The sequence below is a fragment of the Engystomops pustulosus genome, chromosome 8 (assembly GCF_040894005.1).
Source record: "Engystomops pustulosus chromosome 8, aEngPut4.maternal, whole genome shotgun sequence".
NCBI classification, from domain to species: domain Eukaryota; kingdom Metazoa; phylum Chordata; class Amphibia; order Anura; family Leptodactylidae; genus Engystomops; species Engystomops pustulosus.
This window is the reverse complement of record NC_092418.1, coordinates 109,065,832-109,081,902: the sequence shown is the minus strand read 5'-3', so window position 1 is coordinate 109,081,902 and position 16,071 is coordinate 109,065,832. Positions and strand designations below refer to the sequence as shown.

At 44.6% G+C, this 16,071-nt stretch overlaps 1 protein-coding gene across 1 annotated transcript in view; it reads left to right on the top strand.

The window, feature by feature from the left end:
• The window catches only part of ARHGAP15 (Rho GTPase activating protein 15), a 492,002-nt gene that overhangs the window by 384,895 nt on the left and 91,036 nt on the right, over positions 1 to 16,071 (top strand). Inside the window, exon 13 of the mRNA XM_072122220.1 lies at positions 11,364 to 11,498. Coding sequence (XP_071978321.1) covers positions 11,364 to 11,498 — 135 coding nt within the window. The remainder of the gene's footprint in view (positions 1 to 11,363; positions 11,499 to 16,071) is intronic.

The following is a 16,071-nucleotide window of genomic DNA, read 5'->3' as shown; positions in this document are numbered from 1 at the left end:
CAACCGGCGACTTTTCACGTTTGAAAAGTCGCCGGCAGCAGCGAGTGCGCAGGCGCGGGGACAGTAACGCCCCGCGCCGGCCCACTCCCGTCTGGCCGCGCCCCCCGCTCGCCGGCCGCGCCCCCCCCCCCCTTCACGCCCCTTCACGCCCCACTGGCGTGAAGGTGGCGGATTGGGGAAAATAATCGCAAAAGCTAGCAATAAGCTAGCATTTGCGATTATTTCAGGGCCTCTGCGCCAGTGGCGGTGCGCAGAGGTCCTGATAAATATCCCCCATAAAGTCTATTAAAGATACAAGAAAGGAAGTGGTGGGATTCGATATAATCTTGTATTCCCTGCCATATGTTTACCTTGATTATCCTTCTGACCCTCCACACCCCCTAATACAACAACCCAACCTCGAGAGGAAGTTTTCCATGTACCTTCTGATCCAACACGGTGAAAAATGTTTTCCCATGTGACAATAAAAGCCTTTCAAATAAAATGATTTGCACATTTTTGTAAATTCAACAGGATCACAAATATCACGTTGGTCATTTTGAGTAATGATGGTTTCAGGGAATCTAGTGAGAACCTTTCATGGTGACAACATGACCACAGTCATGAAACTTTTTGAAACCAGGTGCCATGTGCCAACTTCTTAGTATTTTAGTTTGAGTTATTTATTAATTTTTTTGGGGTGTTTTTAACCTTCTGTTCAAGGATTTTACGTATATTTGGAAGCTTTCTGAGCTTCATTGTAATATCCACAACTGTCTAAATAGTTGCCATATGTTAATAATTATGTAAGTGTCTTTAAAGGGTTAATAAACCACAAATGAGACCGCTGTTGACGAAGACAATCCCTCTAAATTCAGCCACCACCTAATGTTGGATCAAGTTGGATTTTAAAATTGAGTTTAAAACTTCAGCAAAGCTTTAGTTACAAGTAATGGATTGGAATAGCTGTCAGTTGAAGAGTTCATTTGCTTTGTGCGTTCCCTATATAGATGGATTTGCACACAAAAAAAAAAATCTAAAAAAATAAAGTTTTCCTAAATAGCCAGTTTCAAAAGTTAGACTAGAGGATAAATCATAATTGTGCTCTACATGAAGATTATTGAGCCTGTGGAGAGCTAGACGATTCCCAAGGTGACCCATTTCTCTTACCTCTAGAAGACATGACCTTGTCACCTCCCGTCTCCAGGTGGGAGCTCATACTCACAATTCTCCAACTTCATTTTTGGTGCCCGCTGGTCTTGTAAACTTCACTTGAGAACAGGTACCTTGTGAGTATCATTTGTCATCATTTCCTAGAAGAGTCAACAAGATAATTGGGGCGGATAAGGATACCTTCAGCTATTTTTGCATTTATTTACTGTATCCTCTGAATTTAGTAATCTTGTGAAAGCCAAAAAAAGCCAACAAATGAGGAGACTAGACATGAGTGAACCCTAACTGCTATATTCGTGTCCATTCCAAATATGGAGTTATCCGGTTCCTGGAACTGAACCCAGAAGTTCAAGTTGAGGTTCAGTGTTTGGGCTAATCCACCACTGGTAACACCCGTGATAGGTGCCATCAATGATCGGAGGTGTTAACAATTTGAATGCTGCCGGCAAAAGCATCGGCATGTGTTCACTGCTTCTTTTCCACTCGGATCATCGCTCCCTCATGATGTCACGGCTTTGGCAGCAGTTAAACAGGTAACACCTGGCATTAGTTACCAGCTGGGAGGAGCTATGGGGTTTAGGTACCTGAATCATACACAACAAAACTGATCAGCTCATGCCTACCGGAGACCTCTTTAGAAACAAAATGAACGAGAGATCATCAATTCTGAAAAGAATAGAACGAAAATATTAAGAACCAGTATTGGGTCCAGTTGCCCCAATATGATGATAAGCGAGCTTCTGTTACATAAACCAGTAGCGCTAGTTTCCTTTATCCATAGATACCAAAGCATTTCAATGTCTCATTAAATTAATTATAAAAAATAAAATATATTTGGCCGGTGGTTGTGATTTCCCCCCAAAAATAAAGATGGGGATGAGGCTCCAAAATAAGGATGTCCTGAGGCCCCAATCACTTTCCTCATAAGGGGGCCCCCACAAGCAATGCCCTAACACTGGTTGGCTGAACTGTTTGCAAGGCCAAATCTAAATTGATCAGTGATTTCCTCGCAGATCACTGGGCGGGTGGGAGGAGAGAACTTCCAGAGAAGGTGTGGAGCATGGGACTGGCGTAGCGACTGGGACTAGTAGTCAAGTAGTCAGTACTACTTCAACTGCCACTGTTCCAGCAAAGCAAACAGCTGGGCTAACATGAAAGTAGAAGAAGAAGAATACTGCAGTCAGTAGGGGGCACCACCAGATTCTGCGCCAAGGGGCCTCCACCTGCGAGGCGAGCATGGCCCAGTTGGAAAGAGTAGCTGTTAATTTGAAGCTAATGTACATTCACATCTAGGAAGGCTAAATCTTCTTACAATCGTTGGTTTCTACCAATGTTCCCTTTGGGTGACATCCTCTTTAGGTTATGGAATAAAATAAAATAAAATTACAATAATCCAACTATGGAGGTGACTGCTACAATAAAAAAAAAAAACTTTTTACAACAATCAGGACAATAAAAATCTAAATTCTTATACTGCTACATAAGAGGAATCTTCATGACGTGAAACCAACAGGAAAGTGATTAAAAGGAGACGCATTATTTATTCAGTACAAAACCCTGGGGCCAGAAGACGACTCCTGGAATATAGCTGGAGGGAAAAAAAAGTTAAATTATGTTAAATAAAAGTAGAATTATCATCATTTCATCACCTAAGAAACCATTAGAAGCATTCGTCACACGGCACAGGCTCAGAAATCGTTTATGCTCAGTTTGCATCTCTCATTCAAATGAAAAAATAAAATACAAAGATAAAACTTTGTAAAAACTTTGAACAAATCACCTACAGTACATTTTGTGTAAATGTTAATACTAGGAATTGATATACACTTTCTGTTTATTATTATGATGAGAAGTTTGTTGAGATTTCTGGGTGTTCTTTGATATCTGAAAGTGTCGATATTTTTTAAAGTCGTACTGAGCTCATTGATACCCAGTGTTCTTTTTGTGTCAATTGAGACAGGGGACCAGGGAACATTGACATTGAGGTGGTAGGGAATCGGAGTGTATTGTCACGGGTGCTCCCGCGATCCATGTCGTGGATCGCGGGTACACCCGTGCTCCGCTGCCTGCCAGTCCCCGTCTCCCTGCCCTCACTTACCTCTCCTGGCTCCTGTCTGTGCTCCGGCTCCCGGCGTGTAGGCCGCACGCCTCCTAGCCTGCAGTCGCACGCTCTCACCACTAGAGGGCGCGCGCGCGGACTTCTCAAGCCTTAAAGGGCCAGCGTCCTCCTGATTGGCTCCTGCTAATCCGGCTCGCCCTTATAATCCGGCACCTCCCTTCTCTCCCTGCCGGATCTTCTCCTAGGATCTCCTATGGTTTCCATGCCAGGCTTCCCTAAGCCGTTCCTGTGGAAGAGAAAGCCCATTAGCGTTTCCAGACGCTTTCCTGTGTTTCTGTGTGTCTCCAGCGTTCCCATACGCTCCTGGTGTGTCCTGTCTTCCAGCGTTTCCAGACGCCTCCGTGTCTCCTGTCTCCAGCGTTCCCATACGCTTCCTGCTGTGCCTTCCAGGGTTCCAGTCCAGCGGTGTCTGCAGTCCGTGCCAGCGTTACCAGTGTTCCTCTGTGTTGCTGCTGTCATCCCAGGCTTGGACTGTTTCCTGCACTTCCCTGTACCTTGGCTGCCACCGCAGGCCTCATACCATCTCCTGCGGTGGTCCAGAGGGTCCACTGGTCCACAGACTCCTCCCTCCGGACTCTTCCCATAGAGACTTTTAGTTCCGTTGTCTGTGTGACCCGTTACAGCAAGATCCGGCCATGGACCCCGCCAAGGCCATGGATCCCGTCAAGGACATGGACTGTTCTAATGACTCAGACCAATTGCTGGCAGAGGTCCTCTCCCAGCAGTCTCAACTGATTTTTTCTTGGAGAAAGGATCTGAACGGGGTTACCACCCTGCTCCGACAGCTGCTAGACTCCCGGCTACCGCAGACTCTACTTCCGCAGCTTCCCAGTGCTGCTCCAGCTTTCCAAGAGCCACTCCAGCCTGCCTCCATGCCTCTGCAGCTGTATGATTGCCAGCAACCTCAAGTCCGGCTTCCATGTCGGCCTCGCTTGGCTCCGGTGTTCCAAAAGCCGGCCACTGTGCTTCCTCAGCTTCCAAGCTCTAATCCGGTTTTCCAAGAACCACTCCAGCCGGCCGCCATGCTTCCACCGCTTCCAAGTTCTCCACCGGCCTTCCCAGAGGCCACTCCAGTGTCTCCACCGGCCGTCCCAGAGGTCGCTCCAGTGTCTCCACCGGCCTTCCCAGAGGTCGCTCCAGTGTCTCCACCGGCCTTCCCAGAGGTCGCTCCAGTGTCTCCACCGGCCTTCCCAGAGGTCGCTCCAGTGTCTCCACCGGCCTTCCCAGAGGTCGCTCCAGTGTCTCCACCGGCCTTCCCAGAGGTCGCTCCAGTGTCTCCACCGGCCTTCCCAGAGGTCGCTCCAGTGTCTCCACCGGCCTTCCCAGAGGTCGCTCCAGTGTCTCCACCGGCCTTCCCAGAGGTCGCTCCAGTGTCTCCACCGGCCTTCCCAGAGGTCGCTCCAGTGTCTCCACCGGCCTTCCCAGAGGTCGCTCCAGTGTCTCCACCGGCCTTCCCAGAGGTCGCTCCAGTGTCTCCACCGGCCTTCCCAGAGGTCGCTCCAGTGTCTCCACCGGCCTTCCCAGAGGTCGCTCCAGTGTCTCCACCGGCCTTCCCAGTGACCTCTCCAGATTCTCCGGCTTTCCTAGAAGCTACCCCGGCCTCCGGCTTCCAAGAGCCACTCCAGCCTCCGCAGCTTCCTAAAGCTGTTCCAGCTTTCCAAGAGCCGCTCCTGCCTCCGCAGCTTCCCAGTGCTGCTCCGGCCTCCCAAGAGCCACTTCAGTCTCTGGTTGTACTGCTTGCAGAGGAGTCTATGCAAGTTTGTCCTGTTTCTGCTTTTCTCCTTAGGTGTTCCGTCACCGAGATGAATTGGAGGAGGCGAAAGAAGAGGCTGAAGAAGAAGAGAAGAGGGGCCCTAAAGGGGGGGGTACTGTCACGGGTACACCCGTGCTCCGCTGCCTGCCAGTCCCCGTCTCCCTGCCCTCACTTACCTCTCCTGGCTCCTGTCTGTGCTCCGGCTCCCGGCGTGTAGGCCGCACGCCTCCTAGCCTGCAGTCGCACGCTCTCACCACTAGAGGGCGCGCGCGCGCGCAGACTTCTCAAGCCTTAATGGGCCAGCGTCCTCCTGATTGGCTCCTGCTAATCCGGCTCGCCCTTATAATCCGGCACCTCCCTTCTCTCCCTGCCGGATCTTCTCCTAGGATCTCCTATGGTTTCCATGCCAGGCTTCCCTAAGCCGTTCCTGTGGAAGAGAAAGCCCATTAGCGTTTCCAGACGCTTTCCTGTGTTTTTGTGTGTCTCCAGCGTTCCCATACGCTCCTGGTGTGTCCTGTCTTCCAGCGTTTCCAGACGCCTCCGTGTCTCCTGTCTCCAGCGTTCCCATACGCTTCCTGCTGTGCCTTCCAGGGTTCCAGTCCAGCGGTGTCTGCAGTCCGTGCCAGCGTTACCAGTGTTCCTCTGTGTTGCTGCTGTCATCCCAGGCTTGGACTGTTTCCTGCACTTCCCTGTACCTTGGCTGCCACCGCAGGCCTCATACCATCTCCTGCGGTGGTCCAGAGGGTCCACTGGTCCACAGACTCCTCCCTCCGGACTCTTCCCATAGAGACTTTTAGTTCCGTTGTCTGTGTGACCCGTTACATGTATAATTTATAAAAAAAATGTAATAAAAGTATAATATTTTGAGTATTTTTAATGTCTCCTTAAATGGCCAAGAATTTTTGCTACTCTACCACATTGGGGACAATTGACTGGTAATGATGGTCTTGATACAACCTAATACTTGATACAACCTAATACTTGATACAACCTAATACTTGACAAGGTCCATCCTTGTCATAACTTAGGTGCATGGTCTCTATTGACTCCAGTCCCCAATTGTCGTTCACTTTCATTTCATAAAATTGGTATCAAAGTTAGTCTGTCCAGAGGAGACCAATGGCTCTGCCTTATTTCCAGCTTTGGAACTCCCGTTTTCGGAAATGAACAAGGAAGCAAAAACCTCAATTTGCACAAAACTCTTTTCATTCATTTTGAATGGGGGAGACACCATATGGGTTTCGGGGAATTAGGGTAATGCACCCCCTCAAGTTCCTCTCCTTGTTGGGCTTCTCCATGATGTAAGTTTCTATAGTTTTGTTCTAAAACCATCCAGTGTCTTTGAAATATCCATTAAGTAAGTCTTTGGCAACCTAGTCCTAGATTATCTGAATAATGTCTCTCTTCACAATATGAGAACACTGGTACCGTAAATAATATATTATAGTTGGAACAAAATTCCTATGGATGTTCTAAGCTTTAAAGTGGTTGGCCCTTAATCGCAATAGTTGATAGTTGGGAGCCAACACCAATCCCCCACTCTGAACATCTGCTTGTGAATACAGTGACACGGAGCTCGGGATCTAAGTCACTGTCAGTGAATTGCAGCTGTAGTTGAGGCTTCTAGCCACAACAGGGACATGGAGTCCATGGCTCCTAGCTCCATGTTCCATATTTTTATTTGAAGGAACCGCTCATTGGAAGAGGGACCAGGTGGCATCCCCCAACTGATCAGATATTGAAGGCCTATATAACAATCTAGATTCCTGTTCATTCCCTTTAAGTTCCGCCGTTGATGCCAGATGCCAAAACTGTATTAACGCCTCCGTCTATATCTCATCAAAGCCATCAGATCCCTCATACACGGCGTCTATCCTCAACAAATAAACACGTTGATCACGTCGCCCATAGTTCCTTCGTCTCCCCGACATCCCCCCTTTACAACATAGCTACTTTTACATTTTCTAAATGTGTTTCAAGCAATAAATTGTACAACATTTTTTAGAACATGTGTTCAGCTATTTCTGTAAGAACGAAGCTCTTAACAAAACATAAGCCCTCTGCATGAGATCCTAGCTGCAAAGTGCTTAAAAGATAAAGTAAGAATTGGTGTCATGGGAAGAACGCCAGCTGTAGAGTACACAGGTCCATTATGAAAAGTATGGTAGTGGGAGAGGAGAAAATGATTTAATCAGGAGTAAAACCAATTTTATTATAAGGGCACGCAGGGGGTGTGGCACCACGGCGAGAGGGACATTTCCAAATATCTGACACATTTTAACAATGCAAAGCCCTCGTTCTTTAAAGTGACAGTAAAGCCATCAGGTTCTTTGTCTTTTTGTGTCATTGTCTCTTGACGACTGTCTAGATCCTGTACACTTGTGTCTTGTGTTCCGCTCCAAATGGGAGTTAAAAAAGAACGGGGTGGAGGGAGGAGGGAGATGGTAATTGATCATGTTTAGACAATCAACTTGATTGCAGTTAAAGGGAGGTCACTTGATGACCACGGCTCGTGCTGACACGCACATGAATTCTATGGAGATGCTACGGTGGGAAGTTGCCCCCCCCCCCTTAGACGTTTATGTCAAAGTCATTATTGACGTCAGTTGTGGAATTTGACACACAATGCTGCTGATGATCAATGAGCACAAGTCACTTTAATGGAGTTTGACGGGATATTCTCCGATTCAAGTCCCAACAAAAGAAAATTGGATTTGATTTTTGCCCTGTCAGACTTAGGTATGAAACATTTGTCCCAGGAAGGTTTTGTTTTATTCTATTTTTTTTTTTTTAAACTTTCCATCTGTAGCCGGTCAGATGTTTTGGATCCTGTGGGCCTATTAACTTTGTATTTATAGTTTGTATTCTCCAGATGAGGACTCAATGGGGCACATTTACTAATGGCCCTGCGGCCGCGATTCTATCGGGTTTTCCCGAATATTTCCAATTTGCGCCGTTTTGCGCTGAATTCGCCCGGGTTTTGGCGCACGTGATCGGATTGTGGCGCATCAGCGCCGGCTTGTATGTGACAGAAATCGGGGGGTGCAGGCGTCGGACAACCCGACGGATTCGGACAAACATTTTTTGGGAAGAAAAGACAAAAATTTGTCTTACTAAGCAAAGTATAAATGAAGAAAAATTAAAACAACCACAAATCTCCTTATATTGGCCTGTGGGTGCAGGTGTGAGAAACTCTTTAGAGTAGACCGGGGGACTTGCTTCTTGATCATCGATGGGCCATAGTGAAGAGACATGGGGCCACATTTATCACTTCTGTGCGCCTAAGTGTAGTAGTTGCGCCTAAATTCTGGCGCAATGTTTTGCTAGAATTATCACAAGCTACAACCATCTGTGATAAGTATATTTTCTGCCTCTTATTAATCACTTTACTTTAACACAGTTTAGGCGCAATGTTAGATTCGGGCACTTACATGTGATCCTGCTACAAGCTCCTCTCTGCCTCTCCCACAGCCCAGAATGAAGATAACACTCACAGCAGCACCCAGGTGTGTGACACCCTGCACCCAGTAACCTCCTCAGCAGCACCCAGGTGTGTGACACCCAGCACCCAGTGACCTCCTCAGCAGTGGCTTCTCCTGGAGGGGATCCCCCAGTGCTGGTCTCCTGCTGCACCCCTGTAATTCTGCACAGTATCCCCCTCAGACACTGCGCAGAATTACATGGGGGACACTTGTTTGTAGTATCTGCAAAATTCTGCAAACTTGTGCAAACTTCTCTTGCTCTTGCTTTGAGCTCAGGTTTTGCAGAATATTTTGTAAATAGAAGGTGATGAACTGTAAATAGTCTGCAGCTCCTGTCTGTAATGTATCTAATGTATCTATTATATGTTCCAGTGTCTGCAGTGTATGTAATGTATCTATTATATGTTCCAGTGTCTGTAATGTATGTAATTGTATCTATTATATGTACTAGTGTCTGCAGAGTATCTAATGTATCTATTATATGTTCCAGTGTCTGCAGTGTATGTAATGTATCTATTATATGTACTAGTGTCTGCAGAGTATGTAATGTCTGTATTATATGTACCAGTGTCTGGCTGAGCTTTGCTGCTAGAAATGAGCTCTTCTGCAAAGGGGCTCAGTGCTTTCTTCTCAGATAACGCCACCTTCGGGCTGGAGTGTTTTTGCGCCCGTTTTTGCGCCTAAATGCAAAAGTCGCACGTGATGAATATCATTAGGCGCAGCAAAACATCTGGAATTGAACGATAGATGAGGGAAAGCTGCTTATTTTAGCTGCGCGGCTAATTTGACGTTTAATCGCAAAAATGGCGCAAAAACGGTGCGCCTAAACGAAAAGGCGCAAAAACAACAGAAAAAACAAGTGATAAATGTGGCCCATGGTATACTATGATGAAAAGTGATAACCACGCAACCTGTATGATAAATTACCCGAACGGTGTCTGTGTATATAGTTAGAGTAGTGACATAAACAGCCCCCTCCATAAACACAATACATAAGACTCAATTTTTGTAAACGCAAGAATATGTAAATATAAGAGGTCCAAAATAACATATTGGTCTACAAATCTGTCTTTGGACCTCAAAGTGTTTTCCCACAATGTACATTTATTACCTATACACAGGATGGGTAACATGGGAACTAATAGTTTCAAGAGCCCCATTAATCTCTATAAAATGCCCGGTTTTAGCACAGAAACTTTCTGTGAACAGACCTTTCCTGTGACTAGATGATAAATAGGGACATTGCAACATTCAACTAGAAGTCTTGGTTTGGAGTTTAGGCTCATCCCTGCTGGTAACACCCCAATGTGTACTGGCAAAGACAGTTAAAGGGTTTATACTGGCACCAATTTGGGTGTTCTTGTTTGGGTTCGGGTTGGGTTTCAAGGTTCGGCCCAACCTGCCAAATCTGAACTTCATTAGGTTTGTTCATCCTTAATGATAAACACAGATAATTGGAGACCTCCTTCAAGAGCGCTGAGGTTTAATCCACGCACGACAGACAACAATGAATTGTCCAACTTTATCCTTACCCAATTCCATTTCATGACATGCTAACAAAACCTGCAACTCACATCACACCACGACGGCCAATTTGGACACATGTAGGATAAACATCCCCTGACGGAGTATCACACAATTGTATTGTTTACAAAGTGCCTCAAGTTTTCAAATATGTTGTGTAAAGAAAAAAGGGAAATATCTCTAGACTTATTGTTCCATCCCAAAAAAACGATTAGAAAGTATGCATTTTTCTGGTTTTCCTCCGCACGTTTTAATTCTACCTGAGCCATTGTAAACGCTTTGTATTGTCTTCTTCCAATCGAATCTAATTAAATAAAAGTATTAATTTCCCTATGTAACACTTACACACTTCTCCACAAAAAGTTGTCACCGAGCAGCGAGGTGTGCGCGCCGTGTAATTACCGTACGTCTGATGTTTTTTCGCGACTACAACCTGATAACGCCGAGCAATGGCGGATAATTATTTCATTCCTCCTAATTAAATATTGTCTTTAAGTTCTCTCTTTCAGATTCTCCGCTCAGGTTAGCTTCAAACAAAACGTCCTCCTGTGTGCGAGCGGCGGCGGCTGGAAGAAGAGTATTTTTTGTGTCTGGCATGTTATCATCCCTGACAGATTTACACGGCCTAGGTAGACCAACAGGGGTCCGCCAAGCATTGTTGCTCCCGCCGTCTACCTTGCTGAGTTGAAAACAGAACATTATTGAAATCATTAAAAAGAGGATTTGCCCCCCTCCCTCCCTCCTCCTCCTTCCCCTCTCGCGCATATTCCTAGTTGATGTTGCTGTCAGCCACAAACAAATGTGACAATGCTTTACCTATAATTCCCCAGCACATTGCGCGGCCGGCATATGTAACGTAATAGCTTGTTTTCTATTGCCGCAATAAGCATATGTCTCATGTTGGCTCCGTTAGGCCTTAGGTCGGTCCCTCGAGTTGCACAACATTGGCAACTCAGCCCCTTGGCCTCCCGAATAAAACCAAATAGCTTTGAATCATGTCGAGCCGTAATTCTAATTTCTATGCTGATGCATTATGGGAATAAATGTATCTGACATGTTATGTCAATGCCACGTCTCTTTGTATCTCCTGTAAATTTTTTTTTTTGTTAGCTGCATTCCTACAGATGGTATTTCATTGAACACGCTCCTCTCCTAGAGTCGGGGAAAAAAAAAAACGAAAAAAAAAAAAAAAAACAAGCACCGCACCAAACCTCTAGGTGCAGAAGGCTGTTAACGGTTGCTGATGATAGTAGGGAAACATTAACATAATAATTAGTGTCTTGTAATTGTTTCATTAAAACCAGTTGTTCCATTTCTCCTCGTGTTTTCCCAGAAGAGAAGCTGAATTTGGACGACAGCCAGTGGGAGGACATACACGTTGTCACTGGAGCACTCAAGATGTTTTTCCGAGAGCTGCCGGATCCTCTGTTCCCACATTGCTTCTTTGAGCAGTTTGTGGAAGCAATAAGTAAGTGCAAATTTTTTCCAAGTTTTTAATTTTTTTTTAAGGGCACAAAAAAATGGGAAAAACAAACAATTTTCATTTTCATTTTTGTAAATTATTTTCAAGAGATTACTCGCCAATGGTAATAAATTATATATTTATTTTTTTGTTTATACAATAGACAAAAGAGCGGAATATTCCATACGTGACATCACATGATTTCACGCTAATAATTACTTTCCTCTGTTCCTTTTGGAACTATTCTACTCAGGATTATGTATTTCAAGCAGTCGCCGAATTTTAGTTTTGCCTGTTACGGTGAGATACAAGAAGTTACCATTTACGAGATGTGTCAAGAATGGAGCGCGGACGTTGTTTTCCATGTCTTGCGCTGCTTAAGCTCTTTTATCATAATTCCTTTTTTTTTATTTATTGGAAATGTTACGTTTTACTAGTGATTTAGTGCCTGACTGTGACTTCCATTGAATTGAATGGAAACCTATAGAGGAGGAGTTTGCACCAAAGTGGCTTCCATGCTTCCTTGTAGGTAATAAGAGGTGCGGACGCCAATGAAAAATCTGTACCACCCAGAACCAGCCTACCCACTACCGCCATGTATAGTGTACATAGCATTGGTCTTATTTGGAGGGGTAAGACCAGGTAGGTAGGTAGGGCCCCTAAGCTCCTGATTAATGATGAGCAGAGCAGAACTGTAATGTTCATGTTATGTGCTGGACATTTAGTTCCGGCATTTGACTCAGTCAATCCACTGGTAACACGTTTGTTAACTGTTGAAATGAAAGCCACCATTTACTCTAGGATTGTCACTCTCTGATGATGTCACGGGGAGTGACGGTCCTCAGGAAAATGGCAGAGCACTTGCCAGAGCCGATTATGGGCTTTAACATTGCGGGTGAGCATTCAGGTTCGGGTACAGAGCTTTCAGCTCCGCTCATTAATCCTACTGATGAAATCACCCCCTCTATACCCTAATCAAGTTAAGACCCCTCCTATCTCCTCTTTACACCCCTTTATAATAATAATAATAATAATAATAATAATAATAATAATAATAATGAATGTTACTGATAAGCAATGGCTCTACTCTCACCGATTGGGTCATTCCATGTTTTGCACAGATGGTCACTAAGGTGAATCATCACATGTTATACTATAATTTTATAATGATCAATGCACAAATGGAAGCTATTCCTGGCAAAAACGGTGGCTGTGGTATACGTCTGCCTTATAAGGACACTTCTGGAATCCTTATAACGTGGGCAAAGTACAAGATGTGAACTTACTGGGGCAGATTTATTTACCCGGTCCATTCGCGATCCAGCGGCGCATTCTCTCCGACGTCCACCAGGTGGCGCTGCTGCGCTGAAGTTCCCCGGAACGCACTGGAATACACCGAGCCGGGCTGAGTGAAGGTAAGTGCAAGCTCCGCGACACATTTTTTTTTTTAAATGCAGCGTTTTTTCCGATTCCGTCGGGTTTTCGTTCGGCCACGCCCCCCGATTTCCGTCGAGTGCATGCCAGCGCCGATGCGCCACAATCCGATCGTGTGCGCCAAAATCCCGGGGGCAATTCAGGGGAAATCGGCGCAAATCGGAAATATTCGGGTAACAAGTCGGGAAAACGCGAATCGGGCCCTTAGTAAATGACCCCCACTGTCTCAATAAGCAGAAGGTTGTGAGCCCACTGTATCATCTAGTCGGAGTGGCTTAAGTCTACTTCCACAAAATTGTCTAATGGTTTTCAACCTTTAACCCCTACAAAGACATCTGATACTTACTGCAACAAGATAACTAGGTGCCCACCATTCGAGAAGTCTGGATTAGAACAGAACAAAATGATTGGTGGGGTCAGGGAAGGCAGAGTGCAGAGTAATCTTGATTACAATTGTGTACTCAGGACAAGGTACAATAATTACAGCAGAACAACAGATTAGCAAGGGACCTTTATTTAGGGAACTTTAAAGAGGCACTAAGATCTGGTGCTAGTAACTAATGGCTCCCAGTGGGTAGACTTTAGAAGGTGAGGGTTTAGATGCCAATGTGCATGGGTCTTCAGCTCTACAACTTGTACTTGTACTGTAAAACAAAATTTGGTGCAATATGATGCATCTATTATAGCCTCACTTTTTCCTACATGCCGTGACATATCTAGAGTGGGGTGTGGCTTTACGTTGGAAAACTGCTTAACTCAAATATTCCCAATTTTTGATGAAGTATTCTGATTCTATAAGCCAAAATATTAGTTGGTATCAAAATGCAGGGATGTAGCTAGCAGAAAAAGACAAATGTTCCTTTTTGGGAGTGTTCAAGGTAACAGCCATGATAAATTGGCAATCGCTTGAGTAAAATATGATAAAAAAAGGGGGCAAAATGATATATTGGGGCACATTTACTAAGGATCCGTACGCCACATTTTTGTCGGGTTTCAAATCTTTTCCATTTTGCGCTGATTTGCCCTGTGTTTTTGCCGCACGCGATCGGATTGTGACGCATCGGCGCCGGCTTGCATACGACACGAATTGGGGGGCATGGACGTTGGGCAACCCGACGGATTCGGACAAACCGCGGAATTTAAAAAGCAAATTGTGTCAGCACTTACATGCACCAGGAAGAAGGCGAACTCCGGCGGATCTCAGCTTGGGAAACGACACATGCAGGAAATTGGATGCACAATCTTAGTAAATCACGGCAGAACCAAATCCTCGTCGGACAACGCACGGTGGGGATCGCGACGGGACGGGTAAGTAATTGTGCCCCATTGGGTTGGAAGGCAAAGTATTTATGTAAATACATATTGCGGCAATGGAGTTATTCTAACTTTGATAAAGAATATTGAAAAACAAAAAGTCACCGGTGATGTGTGTCGTGTCGTTTTATGGCGTGGAAAATCTTCTTGGAATCGGTACAAGAGTTAAGGTTAAGGTCATTCCATTCCGTTTCAGCACTTTACCTTTCTTTCGACATATTTTCCAAACATCCCACATCTGACATACATTTCAAAATGTTTTATTTTCCTGCGTTGGCAGAAATCGCTTCGATACTTATTTATGAAAAAAATATTTGTGGTTTTTGTCATGTTCGGGCAATTGAAGTGTCAAATTTATATGTTACATGTTGGGTAGAAGCCGAAGCCAATGGAGACTGGGGGGAGATATAGATGGGATCAGTGCCGGGATCACGTGATGTCATGTGATCCCGGCCCCAAAAGATAAGTGTCCGCTGTGCATTGCCCGTTTTATCGCGGCCCATTGTTTGTTCTTTCGTATAAATACTTGTTGTTTGCTCTGAAATATTATTCTTTATGCATTTAATGTGGGTGGCTGTGCCAGATGACAAATGCCTATGTAACCTACACCCCTCTGCCTGAACACTGCCAGCACAGTTGGGGTTTGGCTATGTCAACTTGCGAGCTCACTTTTTTTTTTGGCTGCAATGTGTCCGAAATGGATGAGGTAAATCAATATCCTGAATGCAATAATGACTTTAATAACAGCAATTTCGAACTCTGTGTAACTAAGATCACGCCCGATGGATTCTCCGATAGGTTTTACGCCTTGAAATTTCAATAAGTTCCACATTTTTTGATTTGTATCTTCTGGATAGGCTGCAGGTCCCAATATTGTGGTAGATTGTATTAAGTGATGACTCTTTTTTTTTTCCGGGAATTTTAATTATGCTGGAATATATGCAAAAGTAGCAGAAAAAAAGACTGAAGTTGATCTAACTGCTTTATGTATTACTCTTTGTGTAGTTTTTTTTTTTTTCAAAACTTTTTTTTTTTTGTGTTCTATGAATTATAAAACATACAAATTTACAAAATACAGGCGGTCCCCTACTTAAGAACACTCTACTTCCAGACGACCCCTAGTTACAAACGGACCTCTGGATATTAGTAATTTATTGTACTTTAGCCCTAGGCTACAATAATCAACTATAACAGTTATCACAGGCGTCTGTAATGAAGCTTTAGTGTTAATCCTGGTTCTTACGACGACCCAAAATTCTTAAAATCCAATTGTCACAGAGACCAAAAAGATGTTGTCTGGAGTTACAATTGTAATATATACAGTTCCGACTTACATACAAATTCAACTTAAGAACAAACCCACAGAACCTATCTTGTATGTAACTCGGGGACTGCCTGTATGACAAAACTCAAGGGTTTAGCTAAAAATTGATGACAAAACTTGTCTCATGCGCTGTGGTTGTGGTTTTTCAGGGTGTGAACTATGTTTTTTAGTTCTTTTATTTGGATAGTATTATAATGGCTCTTCTTTCTGATTTTTGTGGTTGTGTTTTCTAGTGTCATTTTTTTCCAGTTTCCAGCAGCTTACCTTAGACCAGCATTTTGTTTCCATTCTTGGCCTCATTATGTACAATATATTATAGATCCTTGATGTGACTGTTTAAAGGAAACTCATCGTGATAAACTCGAAACACCTATAAATCCCGGCACTGGAACTGTGATAATCTTCTTATATTTGTTATTGATGGCCCCCTTCCTTCTAAAATCAACTTGTAAGTCCCCCTAATGGGCCTGAATGGCTCTAGGGGGCATTACCAGGGCCCCTCCTTGT